General features: G+C 36.9%; 1 protein-coding gene and 1 pseudogene across 3 annotated transcripts in view; one reads left to right on the top strand and one right to left on the bottom strand.

Annotated features, from left to right (window-relative positions):
• Nucleotides 1-2087: 2087 nt before the first annotated feature.
• Scfd2 (sec1 family domain containing 2) overlaps nt 2088-17031 on the top strand; it is a 446638-nt gene continuing 431694 nt past the window's right edge. For all 3 annotated transcript variants that reach the window (XM_003471656.5, XM_023565858.2, XM_013154490.3), the window contains exon 1: nt 2088-3053. In XM_003471656.5, the coding sequence (XP_003471704.2) occupies nt 2216-3053 (838 nt within the window). In that variant the 5' untranslated portion in view covers nt 2088-2215. The remainder of the gene's footprint in view (nt 3054-17031) is intronic.
• Nucleotides 3109-15581, bottom strand: LOC111757307 (neo-calmodulin-like; annotated as a pseudogene).

Below are 17031 nucleotides of genomic sequence, written 5' to 3'. Positions count from 1 at the left end.
ACTGAAATCAAATCTTTCTCCAAGGACATTTCTTATCTTTCTATACTGTAGAGCCACCATTATTTTTCAGTTTGTACCACAGAAGCTGGAAATAGAAATGCCATTTCCCTGGGTCTTGTGGGCACTACCAGATGAATATAGTTCCATTCTTCTGTGAAAATCCTTTTCCCCAGCTCATTCTATCTGTACTAACCACCTCTACTCTTCCCTCTTCATTTCACTTCATTCACAGATGACATGCAGTTGCAATCCACAATGTTTCTTTTCTCTACTACTAGGCAGTATGATGAACAACTCCCATCTCCTTCCTCTCATATTTTTTGGCTTTCTGGAGTGTAACTAGGCAACACTGTTCATCATCTGCTCCAACTCAGTAGTCTACATTTGGGACTATGCTCATATCATATTAAAGCTGAGAACTGTCCTCTCTGTGGTTCTAGAGGACATGTTCTACAGTTTCATGCCTTTATTCAGGCTGTGCTGTTTTCTTGGACTGCTAGGAATACTCTTTCCTGTCCTGTGCACCTGGGGAACACCTGTTCTATTTTGAAAGCAACTCAAAATCTCTGTACTGTAATTTGTGAAACTACTTCAGACTACTTCCCCTTTTCTCAGATTTTATTTTTCTCCCCTTATAGCTCTTATGTATTGTTTTAAGTTGTTGCTTCTGTGACATTTTCTTACATTTGTTTGTTTTACATGTATTGATATTTTTATCTTGTTACATTTCTTTTGAAATCAGGGTTGCACCTTCTCTTTATATCGTCATATATATTATATTGTGTATAATACATGTCTGGGGGGCTGGGGATTTAGCTCAGCTGCATAAGCACCTGCCTTGTAAAGCAGGCAGTCATGAGTTCCATCCCCGGTACCGATAAAAAGGAAAAAGACAAAAAAAAAAAAATACATGTCTGGAGTATCATACATATTCATTGAAAGTTGTTGAATGTATTATAACCTGAGTATTAATAGAAAATTCTGTTATCTTTTGGATTTTGAGGATTCCAGGCCTCTGATGCACAGTCATAGAACAGATATGTTAAGGAAAATAAGTATGTCAAAAGTTACCTAATGATATGGGAGATACTTAGCATACTTTTCCACTGTGTGTCAAGGGTTAAGGAGAACAGATTAGTTAGGTGGTGAGTTGGGAAAACATGTACCTGGAAGGTATAATAGGAAAGATTACTTTGGGCCAGTAAGAATTTATCAGGAATAAATTCTTGGTGGGTCAGATAATGTAATTTACAGTATCACCCACTGCATATTTGGAACCTCAGAGATTAAACTTAGTAAGTGCTTAATAATTATTGGTTGAAAAACTGAGCCAATAAAATAGTCTGGCTCAACCTGTTGGTTTTTATTGTGCAGGAACATATTGTTCCAGTCTAGAAAAAGCTGGAGAAAAGCTGGGGAATCATCACAGATTTTGGTATCTTTTAATGATTCTGATAATGTCCCATACTCAACGAGTGTAAGTGAAGCTTCTAAGTAGAAAAATGTCAGAAACATCTTAGGAAGAAAATTGAAGCAGGAAGAGGTGCAAAGCAAGGAAGTGATGGGGGCTCACTGCAATTGTTTTGGTACATAATTTGCTTTGCTGAAGTGGCAGAAAGGATGGAGAGCAAAAACTAGACTCTAGGTGTTTTAAAGCAGATTACGGTTCAAGAACAAGCTGGGGAAAAAGATGGAGAATTTGAAATGAGATCACTATGTTTTGTTCTTTTAAATGAAGTTCTTGTGAATAATGTATGTTATTGCAATCTATACTGCAAAATATTTTATAGCAGTCGAGTGTTTTCATTATTTTTTTCTGGCTGTTCAGATAGGGAAAGGGACTACCTGTGTTCCTATCCAAGGATGTCACTCTGGACATTAGTTTTTTTTATTAGTCCCGCGAATTCTCAGTTAGTAGGGAAAAGTAATTGGTGTAACGAAAGAATGACGAAAATAGAGCCGTTCGGCTCCTCCCAGTGATCTTTCCAGGAAGCCTAGACTCAGAGACCCGCCCACTTCCCCAGCCCGCCTCCTCATTAACCAATCAGCGTTTCGTTATGTCATCACCGCGCGCTGTTTTATTACGTAGCGTAGTAGAACGCGACCACGTGTACTGTGTTGACTGTCAAAGTCTGAGGGAACCCAGTTTTCGGAAGCTGTGAGTTCAGATAGAAGTTTCTGCACCTGATTTCCCGGTTTGTGCGAATCCCGAACCATGAGCGCCCCCGGCGTGCTGTCCTTTACCCAGCAAGGGTGGGAGCTGGTACTGGCCAAAGTAAAAAGGGCTGTGGTCTACCTAGATGCCGCCTGCGCGGAGAGTTTGCACTGGGGTTGTGGATCCACCCGTCTCATGGAGGCAGTGGGGGATCCTGTGTGCTACCTACGGGAGTTCGAGCCTAATGCAATTGGTGGCAAAACGGAGCAGCCCAAGGCGGTGTTTGTATTGAGCTGCCTGCTGAAAGGCCGGACTGTGGAGACCCTACGAAACATCATTTGCCGCAGTCACTTCCAATATTGTGTGGTGGTCACTGCCTTGAGCCACGCTGTTCATCTCACGGCTAACCACGTGCCAGCGGCTACAGCGGCCGAGCTAGAGGGACAACAACCGGTATTTGAGCAGTTAGAGGAGAAGATGTGTGAGTGGATGGGCAGCATGAATTACACGGCAGAGGTGCTGCACGTACCATTGTTGCTTGCTCCTGTTGCTCCTTATCTTGCCTTGACTCCAGCCTTTGCTTCCGTTTTTCCACTACTACCCCAAGACTTACATCTACTTAATAGTGCCCGATCGGACAAGAGGAGGCTGGGAAACTTGGGTGAGGTGGATGCCACTGCCCTGACCCCAGAGCTGATGCTGCAGATGCGGTGCCTGGTGTCAGGCCTTAGTTCTTTATGTGAACATTTGGGAGTTCGAGAGGAGTGTTTTGCTGTGGGTGTCCTCAGCCGGGTCATCGCTGCAGATCTGGCCAATTATGCTCCTGCCAAGAACAGGAGGAAGACTGCTACAGGCAGAGCATCTGTAGTCTTTGTGGATAGAACTCTGGATCTCACAGGTAAGTGGCATTGCCACTGAATTCTTCATAATCCCTCTTCAGGATGCAATGACTTTCACTGATTCAGCATATATTCATTGGCTTCTTGCTGTACCTCAGATTGGGTGTAGAAGATGATCTCGTTGGACATAGTTACTATTTACGCAGCATTTAAAGTTTAGTATAGTTTAGAGGGGACAAAACGAATAATTACAGTATAATTTGTTAAATATGACCTCAACGTGCACTGACGTTAAAACAACTGCATGTAGCTCAGAAGACTGGAAAATGGATTTATGCTTACAGAGAACTGTACACTTGGAAACCTTAAAAAATTTGCATATGTCAGTATTGACAACTCTTTTTGAGTGGGTTTGAACCTGTTTCAGCCTCCCCGAATGCTGGCATTATAGGCATGTGCCACCATGCCCAGCTAGTGATAGGTTCTTTTCTTTCTTTGAGAGATGAATTGTAACTTTTTTATTGGAAAGGAAACATAAAACTTAGAATGGATTTGAAGCAAATTATGCCATAAGATTTTGTTTAAGTGATTGAACAAAGTTAAAAAAGCAAGTAACAATAAGAAAATGTTTCTGGTATGAGACCAGCAATACAAAAAGGTGCGAATACCTGGATAATTTACAGTAATGCAGTTTTTAAGTATATATTGTTGACTGTCCGTGGTCCACGAAGTTACAACTCCACACTTCAACAACAACATGTTGAACAAAGCTAAAGAAAACTACTTAAAAAAAGGCGTAACGCAGGTATTCCCAACTCCATCTAGGTCATATTCAGGGTAAGCACATACAACATGTTACTATCAGTTTTCTAAAATAAAGTTTCAGGGCAATGACAATAAGATAAGGGAAGAAAACATGAACAAATGAAGTCCTAATTCTTCCTATACATGTGTATTTATTTGACAGCAGGGACAGCTTTTTACAGAGAAGTTACAAATAAAGAAAATGCAAAAAAAAATTTTATACAAGAAATTAATACATTCTATACACTGTCTTAACTTTGCTGTCCTCATTTGTACAAACTTTTCATGGTTTACATTGATATCACCATCAATATCTACCTCCCTGGTCATTTCATCAACCTTTTCATCTGTTAACTTGTCTCCAAGAATTGCCATCCATGTATGGTGAAGCTCTGCTTTACAAATATAACCTTTGGCATCTTTGTCAAACATGTGGAGTGCTTTTTTAGTATCTTTTTCGTTGTTGGTCTCTTTAATTTTTCTTGCCACCATTGAAATTCAGGGAAGTCAATTTACCATTACTATCAGCATAAATATGCATGTATAGAAATTAGGACTTCATTCGTATAGGAATTAGGACTTAATTCGTAACTGCTTCTGTGGAATTCTGTTCAAGAGACTTTATTACAGTAGTCAGTTCTTTGGGGGTTACAGTTCCATCACTATCCTTGTCAAATAGTGAAAAAACTTCTTTGAATTATGCAGTTTTTTCATACAGTTGGTTAGCAATGCTACAAGTTGCTATTCATAGAGGTATGCAGGTATCTCTGTAATATGAGGTCTTGAAGTCTTCTGGAAAGATACCTAAAAGGAGAATAACTGGGTCAAATGGAATTTCTATGTTCAATAGTTTGAGGAATCTCTATACTGATTTTCACCATGGTTGTGGTAGTTTATACTCCCACCCTCTCCAACATTTGTTATTTGATTTCTTGAAGATAATCATTCTTTATGGAGTGAAGTGTAATCTCAGTGTTGTTTTAGTTTGCATTATTCAGATGACCAGCCATGTCGAACATTTTCATCTATGTAATGACCATTTGTATTTCTTTATCTGAGAAGTGTCTGTTTATTTCAGATGCTCATTTCTGATTGGATCTTTAAATTTGGGGAGGGGTTCTAAGTTTTTGGGTTTTTTATACAGTCTAGATGTTAGCCTTTTGTCTGAGGAAGAGCTGGCAAATTTTTTTCCCATTCTGTAGGCTGTCTCTCTTCACTCTGTTGGTGGTTTCTGTTGCTGTGAAGAAGCTTTTTAATTCAATGTGATCCCATTGCTTACCCTTGGTATTATTTCTTATGCAACTTGGGTTCAGCTCAGGAAGTCTTTATAAGTTTTACCTGTTTGGTCTTCCAGCAGATTAAAACAACTTTCTGTTTTAATATGTAGACATTTGATCCATTTTGATTTTGGTTTATTGCATGGTGAGAGATATGAACCTAGGTTGTCTTTTGCACGTGGACAGCCAGTTTTCCCAACCACCATTTTGTTAACAAGGCTGTGTTTCCTCCGGCAAAAGTATTTGGCCTCTTTGTCAAAGGTAAGGTAGTTGGGTATGCGTAGAATTGTTTGTGCATCCTCTATCCTGTTCCATCCGTTAACAGCTTTGTTTGTTTGTTTTTACAATACTGTACTGTTTGTTTTGTATCACTGTAGCTTTTTAGTATAACTCAAATCTGAGACTGTGATGCCTTTTATCTATTGCCCAGAACTGCTTTAGGTATTCTAGATTTTTTTTTTGGGGTTTCATGTGCATTTTAGGATTGTTTATACTAGTTCTGGAGGAGTGATACTGATATTTTGGTAGGGATTGCCTTAAATCTGTGTAACAGTTTTGGAAGTATGTTCATTTTGACTATACTAGTTCTGTCCTTCCAGGAATGGGTGCTGTAGTTTTTCAGGGTGCTGTAGTTTCCACTTCTTTATTTAGGTTAATTCTTATGTATTTATTTTTTCTTGGTGCTGTTCTGAATAGTATTTTTCCTTAATTTCTTTCTCAATGGGCATATTATACAGAATGGCTTAGCTTACAGAAATGCTATGTTTTTATATGTTGATTTTGTATGTACATTACTGAATTTGGTTATGAACGACTAAACAGTTTGCCCTGAACATCACTGGAAGAGCACATTTGTTTATGTACTGACTATCCCAAGCATGGAATGAGCAGGTGTCATTTCAACCAGTTGATTCTTGTATTGAATAAATTCAATAAATTTTTTTTTCTGGTACCAGGGATTGAACTCACAACCTCATACTTGCCAGGCAGGCACTTACAGCGCTGAGCAAAATCCCCAGATCCAAAATTTTCATTTTTTAAAAAAATTTATTTTATTTTATTTAAAGAAAAAAATAGAAAAAGAGTAAAAACAATACATAATTTCAAAAGAATAAACAGTAAGAATTCACTAGTTGATAATTATATATTGTCTTCTTAGAAATAGTTGTTCAAGTTACAAAAGTAAAGCATACAAAGTAGACATTTAAACAGTGAGACTGCAAACAGTTCTGTTCAGCTATCCAACAAAAACTTAGTAATATGGTTATCAATCCTACTCACTTAAACATACATGCAGTTATATCCTTTAGAGCACTATCTTTTCCTCTTTTTAACAATAGCGATTACGCATTTTGAGTTTTATTACTCCTACATTTCTTGTTACTAAAATTTTCATTTTTATATCTTCTGTTATATTATCTTACAAAATTAATGGAAAAATATGTAATTTTTGTCATTCTGTATTTAAATAATAGGACTGGTAAGTGGTTATTTCTAAGAATCTTTTGTGGGTTTCATGGGGTTTTTTATGTAGAGGTCATGTCATTTGCAAATAATTATAATTTAACTTTTTCTATACATATCTATATATTGCTTTTTTTTTTTTTTTTTTTTTTTTTGCCTAATGTTCTTGCTCATGTTTTTTTGTTTTGTTTTGTTTTTTTTAATCGGTACCAGGGATCGAACTCACGACCGCCTGCTTGCAAGGCAGGTGCTTATGCCGCTGAGCTAAATCCCCAGCCCCTCTTGCTCATGTTTTGAGTACTATGTTAAACAGAAGTGGTGATACTGGACATCCTTTTCCTGTTCTTGATTTCAGAGGAAAAGCTTTCAGCGTCTCTCCATTTAGTATGACATTGGCAGTAGATTTGGCATAAAAGGCTTTTATCACATTGAGATAAGGTCTTTTTATTTTCTTCAGTGTTTTTGTCATGGAAGGGTGTTAGATTTTGTCAATGACATAATTTTTGTCCTTTCTTCTGTTTGTATGATGTATTACATTTATTGATTTGTGTGTGTGTTAAACCATTTTTGTATCCCTGGGTGAAGCCTAGTTGGTCATAATGTATAATCTTTTTGATTATTTGTTGTATTCTGTTTGTGAGTATCTTGTTGAGAAGTTTTGTTCCATATTCATTAAAGAGATTGGTCTATAGTTGTCTCTTTTGACTAAATCCTTTCTGGTTTTGAAATCAAGGTAATGATAGCTTTCAGGAATGACTTTAAGAGTATTCCATTCCTTTCAATTTGATTAAAAAGCTTGAAATTTTTGTAGAGTTAAGTAGCAATGAACCCACCCTGGGCTTTTCTTAGTTGGTAGATTTTTTTTATTACTACTTCAATTTCCTTGCATGTTGAGTTATTTGAATTTTTATATCTTCTTTGTTCATGTTTGATATTCATTTTTTATTTTTCGAGATAGAGCCTCATCATGTAGTGTAGCCTGGCCTTGAACTCTGACAGGCTGGCCTGGAATTCACAGTCATCCTAGTATCTCAACCTCCCAAGTGCTAGAATTAAAAATTTACTCATTTTTATGAATTCTTCAATTTATTGGCATGCAGATTTACAAAGTAGTTGTTAATATCTTTGATTTATTATAATATTGGCAGTAGGTTTGTCATAAATGATTTTGATCAGATTAGGAAAATTTCCTTCTCTACGTATGTTTTTCAGGGTTTTTATCATGAGTAGATGTTGAATTTTGTCAAGACTTCTGCATTAATTGAGATAATTGTGTAATTTTTGTCTTTGTTTCTGTTCATATGGCATATTACATTTACTGATTTGCATATATCAAACTATCCCTGCATCCCTGGAATGAATTCTGCTTGGTCATGATAGATGATCTTTTTGATGATTTGCTGCACTCTTTTTTTTCAGTATCTTATTGGTGATTTATGCATTGATGTTCATTAAACAGATTGGCTAGTAGTTCTTTTTGGTTGAGTCTTTTTCTGGTTGTGGAATAAGAGCAATGCTTACTTCCAGTAATGACTTTGGAAGTATTCTTTTCCTTTTGATTTCATTAAAATGTTTCAGGACCATTGGCATTATATCTTTTCTAAAGTTCTTGTAGAATTTGGCAGTGAATCTGTCGGGACCTGGGCTTTTTTTAGGTGGTAATTTTTTAGTCTCTTTAACTGATCCTGGATTATTTAGAACTTTTGTATTGTCTTGGTTGATCTTTGGTAGTTCATATTTATCTAGGAATCTAGTCATTTCTTCTGAATTTTCCATTTTATTAGAGTACTAATTCTAAAATAGTTAACAGTGATCTGGATTTTTGTAGGAATCGTTGTGATTTTGCCTTTTTCATTTCTAATTGCATGAACTTGGATCTTTTAAGACTGGCTAAGGGTTGGTCTATTTTGTTTATTCGTTCAAAGAACCAACTCTTTGATCCATTTATTTCTTTGTATTTTTCTTTTTAGTCTCAATGTCATTAATTTTATTCCTCAAACTAGCTTTGGATTTGTATTTTGCTTGTTTTTCTAGGACCTTGAGGTACATGATTAGGTTGTTTTTTTGGGTTTTCTCTGTTTTTCTGATTTGGCCATTCATTGCTATAAACTTCCCTCAGAGGACTTCTTTCACTGTGGGCCAGAAGTTCTGGCATTATCATCTGATTCTAGGAAATGTTTCCTTCCTTAATTTCACCTGTTTTCGATGGACTATTCAATAGGGTATTGTTTAATATTCATGTTTTGTATTTTTTCTGTAGTTTCTTTTGCCATTGATTTCTAGTTTCATTGCACTATAATCTGATAACATACCTGGGAGGTTTTAGGTTCTTTTGCATTTACTTAAGCATGCTTTATGGGCTAATATGTAGTCTATCTTGGACAAAGTCTCATGTATTGCTGAGAAGATTATGTATTCTGTTGTTGGTTTGAATGCTCTGTTGATATCTATTAAGTCAATTTGTTTGAAATTTTGGTTTTTCTGATATTTATTATGTTTTTTCATTGATCTTTTATATAACTGAACTTGTTACAAGGGGATATTTAAGTCCCTCCATTATAATCCTTTGGTGTTTTTCTGATTTTTCATGTCCATTGGTGTTTATGAAGTTGGGTGTGCTAATGATTGGTGCATATATGTTTATAACTGCTATATTTTCCTGTTCAGTTGGTCCCATTATCAAGGGTTTTTTTTTTTTTTTTTTGTGGAACCAGGGATCGAACTCATGACCTTGCACTTGCCAAGCAGGTGCTTATGCTGCTGAGCTAAATCCCCAGCCCCTCCATTATCAATGTTTAGTGACCGTCTTAGTCTCTTTTGATCAGTTTTCACTTGAAATTTGCCTTATTTGAGATAGCTACTTCTTTTGTTTTCAGTATCCTGTTCCATGGAATATTGTTTTCCTCCTTTGATTTTCAATCTGTGGATTTCTTTTTGAATTAAATATGTTTCTTATAACTACGTAGTGTTGAATTTTGTTTCTTGATTCATTGTGCCAGCCTATATTTTGAAGCAGAAAGGTTTATTTAACTCACAATATGTGGAGGTTTCAGTCTGTAATTAACTGATTCCAAGGCAGGGTGGCATGGCATAGGGGCAACAGTTCAAGGCAGCAGAAGACAGCAAAAGCAACAAGAGCAAAAGAGGTGGGGAGAGAAAGCCTCTTTTGTTTCCTTTTATTGTAAGCAGATCAGACCCTCTATGGCAGGTGTAGCATACCATATCATACCCTCTTCTTGAACAAGATGAGAATGTTCACAGACCAAGGCCCCTGGATCCCTGTTGAGTTACTTAATTCAACCTGTAAACTTCTCAAGATGATACAATATATCAACTGTTATAATCCATTACCTGTCTATTTAGCAACCAGACATAGTTCTTTAAACCGGTTCTCAGATGCAAAGATATGACTATTCTTATCATTTCACAACTTGAATATTATAACACAGGTTTAGTAATCCTTAAAAAGCAGTATTAAGTCTATCAACATCATATTACATTAGAAGCATAACATGACACCCCTGGCCTCCTTAAGAAAGACTCCTGCACATCCCTTTATATAAAAGTATTTAGTCCTTCAGCAAGAGTTGCCAAAGTTCTAACAGTTGTAGCATTGATAAAAAGTCCAACTCTCAAGTCTCCTTTGAGATTGCCAGCCTGTATTTTGATCGAGAAATTTAGACCATTCACATTCAGAGTTATTGAGAAATACTAACTTATTTCTGTCATTGCTTTATTTTCCTTTTGGTTAGCTACTCCTCCTACCAGGTTAATTCATTCTTTTTGATTTATTGGTATTGTTGGCTTTGTTGTCTCTTTCTAATATATCTTTAGGTATTTTTTAATAATCTAGTTTGATATTCATGAATTTATTTATTTATTGTCTTTTTTTCGTTTTTATCGGTACTAGGGATCGAACTCACGACTGCCTGCTTGCAAGGCAGGCGCTTATGCTGCTGAGCTAAATCCCCAGCCCCTATATTCATGAATTTCTTGAGGTATTCTTTCTCATGGAAATACCTTACTTGTCCATCAAGTTTGAAAGAAAGGTTCGCAGGATATATACGTTGTAGTTTGAAATTGTTACTTCTAGCATGTTCATGACTTGGCTATGATTAGTGTATGTCTGTTGCATCTAGAGTGTATGACACTGGAATTGTTTTATGATGCAATGCTAGGATAAAGGGCAGTAGGTGTAAGGTGTAACTGTTGTCCATGTTAAATAGCCTGGATAAGATTTAAGAGAGAAAGAGCTGTGGTTGACCGTTGGTTGCTTTGCCACTTTCTGCCTGCCATGAACTGCTTCTCCTCTGCAACACCACACCTTGGAGCTAGCTGATTATAGATTGAAACCTTTACAAACTGTAAGCCAAATAAATCTTTCTTTCTTTAATATTTGATGTCAGATATTTTGTCTTAGTAAAGACCAGCTAAGATATGTTCCCTTCAGCTTAATTTCTATTTTTTGGCTCCATTTTATGGCAGACTTGAAAGAGTTGTCTGAACTTGCTGTATTCACAATCATTTGCTGTAATTTTCACTAGATTCCCTTTCAATGAGACTTATTTTCCAGTTCCTCCCAGATTACTTCCTTTGTCAGCATCCCCAGTGACTTCTGTATCACCACATTCAGTGTTCAATTATTGTTACTTCTTTTCCTGAATCTCAAAGCAGGATTGGCACAGCAGAATAAAGAAAATGGTAAATTTTTAAAAGATATACAAAAATATAAAACATATACAGATAAGCAACTAGTAAGGCAGTTTGTGGTATGATCTCATCCAAGTACAGATCCCACAAGCCTTTGACTTATTTCTCATGGTCCTCAACACCTCCCATCCATGAGCTTATTCTCAATTACTTACCATTGTTTTCAGGCCGCACATCATGACCTGCCTAGGTTTATCTCTCCCTTCAGTCTCCCTTCACACACTGCTCTCCAGGTACCCTGGCCACCTTATCATTTGTTAGACAAGCAAAACATTGTGCCTGAGACTTTGTTGTTGCTGTTATTTGAGTATTGAATCTGAGGCCTTTGCACTCAGCTATATTTCCAGTCCTATCTATCCATTTATAGACAAAGTCTGGCTAAGTTGCCAAGTTTCCCAGATGACTTAGAACTTGAGATCTTCTTGCCTTAGTCTTCCAGAGATCTGGTACTCTGGACATGCACTACCATGCATAGTCTCAGGGCTCTTGATTTTCTACTTTATCTCTGCCTGGAATGTTCTCCTTTCAGTATTAATATGAATTTATTTTTTGGGTTTTTTTTCAGTCTCTATTTAAATACTTGGTACCCTGACTACTTTCTTTACACCCTCTCACCTCTTATTATGCTTTCTTTGTTTTAGCTTTTACCACTGCCAGACACTTCTAATTGTTTGTTTATTGTTTGTTTTCTCCTCCTTGAATGAAAGCTTTGTGGTGGTGTTGGGGTTTCTCTTTTATTTGCTGCTTATTAACCAGCTCAGAGAAGAGCAGCTTGAAAACAGTAGCTATTCAGTACTGCTTTATTGAATGAATGAATGAATGAATGAATGAATGAGTGGATTAAATGTTGCCAACTAGACATTTATTAAGGTTAACACACATTTTTTTCTAATTGCTTCTGAGATTTTAGCATCATATCATTAGTCATTCACAGAATGGAGGATATGCACATATTCTCAAAATCTACAATTTTATGTAGAGTAAAATTTGGTGCTTACAGTAAAATATAAGAAAGAAAATAGTGACATTAGTGTATCACACTTATGTGATTATTTTCTGGATGAAATTCACTTTCACTGCTGGACATGGTGGTGTGTGCCTGTAATCCTAGCACTCAGGAGACTGAGGCAGGAGAATTGCTGTGAGTTTGAGGCCATCCTGGACTACATAGTTGACCTGTGATATAGGGATGATATAGGACCTCTAAATGGTACTATGGAAATATAACTCCAAACCTGCTATATGTCCCACAAGCTGAAGTCATGTTCCCTAAATTTGAAGAATAATTATAAGCAACAGTGGAGATTAAGACTAGGAAATGTTTATGAAATATTAGGAAAGATAGCTTGTGTCTAAGAGAGACAGAGAGGCTCAGGAAGATGGGTTGCTCATGAGCCCACTCTCAAAGGATGTTTTATAGAGCAAAATCATGAAGTGGTTATGAAATCATGAGGGTACATGTAAGGTAGGACATAACTATGATCAACCAGTGATATTGTAAGTCTGGTTGCCTAGGTAATGTTGATCCAGTGGGGAAGCAAATCACATCACAAGGTGAGTTTGACAAAGCTATGATCAGCTAATAAGACTATTAGTATAGCTGCTTAGGTAATACTGATCCAGTTAGGGAAGCAAGTCACATAACAAGTGTGCATGGAAACAACAAGGACCTGTCCTGGAAGGGTTGGGTCAGGTATAGTCTCCCACTCAGGAGACTGATTCCTATTTAGAATATCAATCATTGCCTAAATAGATCAACAGATTATTATGAGTGCAATGCAAAATTTTCCACCAGGAAGAGCTAGTAATAGTCTCCCACAAAGAGGGTAAAGAGAAGGTCAAAGAAATTTCAGAATCCTACATGATATTAACCTGTCATTTCATGTCTATTTCATTGTCATTTCATGTCAATGACTATTCAAGACATATTCATGTCTTGAATAGTCATTGAGATATTAGCAGAAGGATTGTGAATGTCCATACAACATTCAGATTTTACAATTGTGTAAGTACTCCCTTGTGCTGCTATGCAAGTGTCTAATGCCATCCAATTTTGGAAGATGACTTGCGTCATTAATTTTACTTTTTCATTAAGGAGAGAGAAGATCAGTTGTGGTGTCATTTAAGGCTCACTGAGTATAGTTAGTTAAGGCCTTGAAGTGTTGCATGACATCCTCTAATTTGAGGGAAGGGATAGATAGAAGCCATCTGATGTTACAGATGGACTAAGTTTGTAGGTTTGTGGATACTTTTGATACTCTTGCCTTGTAACCACTCAAATCACACTGGCATCTCCCTATCCATTCAGGAGACAGTGAGGGCCACAAATTAGTTCCACAAGACTGAAGAGTGCCATTAGGGGCTTCCCATTTAATTCTAGGGCTATTAAATCTGTCTGTTGCAAACTAGTGTTAAACCTATAAAGTTATTGTGTGTATACCCTGCTGCGGGATGTCTACTCCACATATTTAGTAGTGTTAGGTCAATGAGAATAGGAAGAATTTCTCTGTTCCCATAAGGGGGCTTTTCTACTAAGCTGTCTTTTTCTTCTATTTTTTTATTTAAAGAAAAAAAAAACCACAGAAAACAAGGTTAGAAATAATACAGAATTACAGAAAAATAAACAGTATGAAATCACTAGTTGATAAGTTACATATTGTCATCTTAGAAATAGTTGTTCAGGTTACAAAATTACAGCATACAAAATGACATTCAAATAGTGACATTGCCAACAGTTCTGCTTAATGATCCAACAAAAACTTGGTAATATGGTTATCAGTCCTACACCCTTGTTTTTTATCTTAAAGAGGGTAAGATTAAACATATCAAAACAGAACAAAACAGTTCATAAAGAAACAATTTAAAGAAATACGGATTTCAAAGCAGGTCCACTGGAGATCTTCACTATCCATCTTATTGTCTCTAGTTTTCTTCCAAATAGTTGTCCCCATCTTCACATACATTGAATACATACTGCATATTATAGAACTACATACTGCATATGATAGAACAAATCATTATAGGATGATGAAGGCTTTTTAGGTCTTCAAGACCTGACATTGGGGAAGTCAATAATGGCTACCATAATGTCTCTCATTCTCTTCGTAGTAGCTGTCCTTATCTTTACGTATGCTGAAATTGAACTTAAGAGACTAGACTAATATCACTCTGAACAGTGAATAATAGTATTGCTAGATTGTATATCATAATGTTATAGAATTAGCATTGGGTTTCTTAGTGTCTCTTCTTCAGAGTTTCTGTTCATTTCATCATGTGTTTTATAATTTGTTCCGGTAAATAGTTCTACTAAGGTGTCTTATAGTGGGAGTTGACCATATATAATCATCTCATATCTGAAAATAGCGTCTTAATATTTATAGTAGTTGGTACTCAGGATAGGACCCTTACATATACTTAATAGGGGTTTTGCTAGAGTCCATAAAGAAGTCTCAGTGGCATTCTTAGAAGAAATTTGATTGTGTCCAGGATCATTAAGGGTGTAGTTTATGGGCCACCCAGTTAGTTTGTCATCATGTGCTAAACTAAGAATTATTGTACTTTTTCATGACTCATCAGTGTAGTCTTGCAGCTTAGTCCAGTGATCTCCTTGAAGTGTGCATACCCACTAAGAAAGTCCTGATGTACTTGGCAAGGGAGGTAATATGATTATCAGTCCTACACCCTTGCACATATCCAGCAAGATGTTTGTAGTAACAACTCTGCATATTCCTGGAAAGGAATTTCACTCTTCTTTAAGTGGTAAAGTAATTAGTAGTTCGGCTAAGAGTAAGATGTTAGATCACTTATCTGGAGAGTTTGTTTTCTTTCAAATAAGAAATTCAAGTTTTCTATGGGTTCACAGAAGTAATCAGATGGTTTCTTGTCTCCAGGATTCAAATCAGGTGCGGTGTATCCAGGAGTCAAGGCCTGGAATCTTGACAACTGACGTTCTTGAAATGGTCCTTCCTAAGCTGGTTCTAGGTAGGGAACTGATGATGCAAGACAGTTTACTAGTACTGAATCTTTGGGGTAATATATGGGATTTCCCTTCCTTTTAGGCTAAGCATCCCTTAGCTATTGGAGTCCATTTGAATATTGCTGTCATCTTTTAGTATGTGTTTCATTATTGAAGAGAAAATCATTAATGAGGAAAAAGTGTCTATAAAGCATTTCAAAGGGATTCAGGCCTAGAATATGATGTGTATTTCTTATTTGGATAACAGCTAAGAGTAGTAAATCTGGTCACTGTTGGGGGGCCTCCTGAGCCATTTGTAAAGATGTATCTTTAGGGTTTCAATCGTTTTCTCTACCTTTTCCAATGATTGTGGCCATCATGCACAATGGAGGTGACGGAATCCTCAGTGCCCAAGAGATACCTTGTATAAAAGAAGGCCTTTTATCACTGTATTAGCTCTTTGGAAGTCCAAATCTGGGGGTGATTTTTGAGACCAAAGCCTTTGCCACTTCTTGTGCCTTTTCTGTTTTACAATAAAAGGCCTCAACCCAGTTTATGAAAGTATCTACCAGACCAATAAATATTGAAGTGCCTTTCTCTATGACATATGAGAAAATCAAGCTGCCAGTCTTCTCCAGGGTATCTTAACATGTCTGTGTACACCTCAAGAGGATTTTTTTTGGCAGAGCTCACATGTCTCTGTTGTGGTATTGTCTTTTTCGTGTTAATAACTTTGAAAATAACTTCTGGGTCTTGTCTCTTTTTTTGGGGGGGGGGGTCTTGTCTCTTAAGTGAATGTTTTGATGTGAAGACTTAATAATTTTCCATGGACCACTCTAGGAAGGAACAATTTACCATCATCTGACTGTAATCTTCCTGATGGAAGTAGCTGACACCCATGGGAGAAGACCCATTTGGTTTTTCACAGAGACTATTTGAGTCAGGTGAAGTAGATCGAAGGACAGTTTCCTAAAGGGGCAGCAGTTGGGGTGGAGGGGAGAGGAGTTTCAGGCAGCAGTTTTGGTGCTGTGTCAGCCAGCTGATTACGCTGAGCTACATTATTGACTTTGTTTTGGCATTTTCTATAGAGAGGGCATATAAACAGCTGATAGAAGTTCATCTCTCTCTTTAGGATATTTTATGGGAGGTCCATCTACTGTCAGATAATTTGTTTTTTCTTTCCACATGGCTGTGGGGGAATGCAATACTAGGGAAGAATATTATTTTGAATCAATATAAATATTGACTTTTGTCCTTTATGGAATTGTAAAACCCTAGTCAGAGCTATGAATTCTGCTAGCTGCTTACTAGTACTGGGGCAAATGAGCAAGTTTTACATGTCTGATATAGAAAACAGCATAACCTGTTTTTCTTGTCCCATTTTTTATGAAGGAACTGCTGCCACAAAAGAGGGTTAAATCAGAGTAAGGAAGGGGTGTGTCTAAGAGTCTTCTCTGGCTATGTATGTATGGAGAATTACCTGCTTGCCATCATGTCTTTCAGCCACTTTTTTTTTTTTTTCTGGTAGAAAGGTACCAGAGTTTAAGGAGGAACATGTCTTTATTTGAATGTGTGGTCTTTTTAAAGTAGAGTCTGGTATTAAGAAGTAGGTGGCTGATAGTCATAGGCTCTGTTTGAATGAAAGAAGTCCTGCCACATTGTGAGATATATATATATATAGTAAGATCTTTGCCTACGTAAAGTCAACTTGGATGCCTCTGGTACTAGACAAGCTACTGAATCCACAGCTCTAACAGAGGCAGGCCAATTCTTTCCTACAATGGCTATTCCAGACTCAAATACCGTATAGGCTATTGAGCAGGTCCC

The sequence above is a fragment of the Cavia porcellus genome, unplaced genomic scaffold (genome assembly GCF_034190915.1).
Source record: "Cavia porcellus strain 051 isolate PalLab524CR breed Dunkin Hartley unplaced genomic scaffold, mCavPor4.1 scaffold_30, whole genome shotgun sequence".
Taxonomy (NCBI): Eukaryota; Metazoa; Chordata; class Mammalia; order Rodentia; family Caviidae; genus Cavia; species Cavia porcellus.
This window is presented reverse-complemented; position numbering and strand designations above follow the sequence as displayed.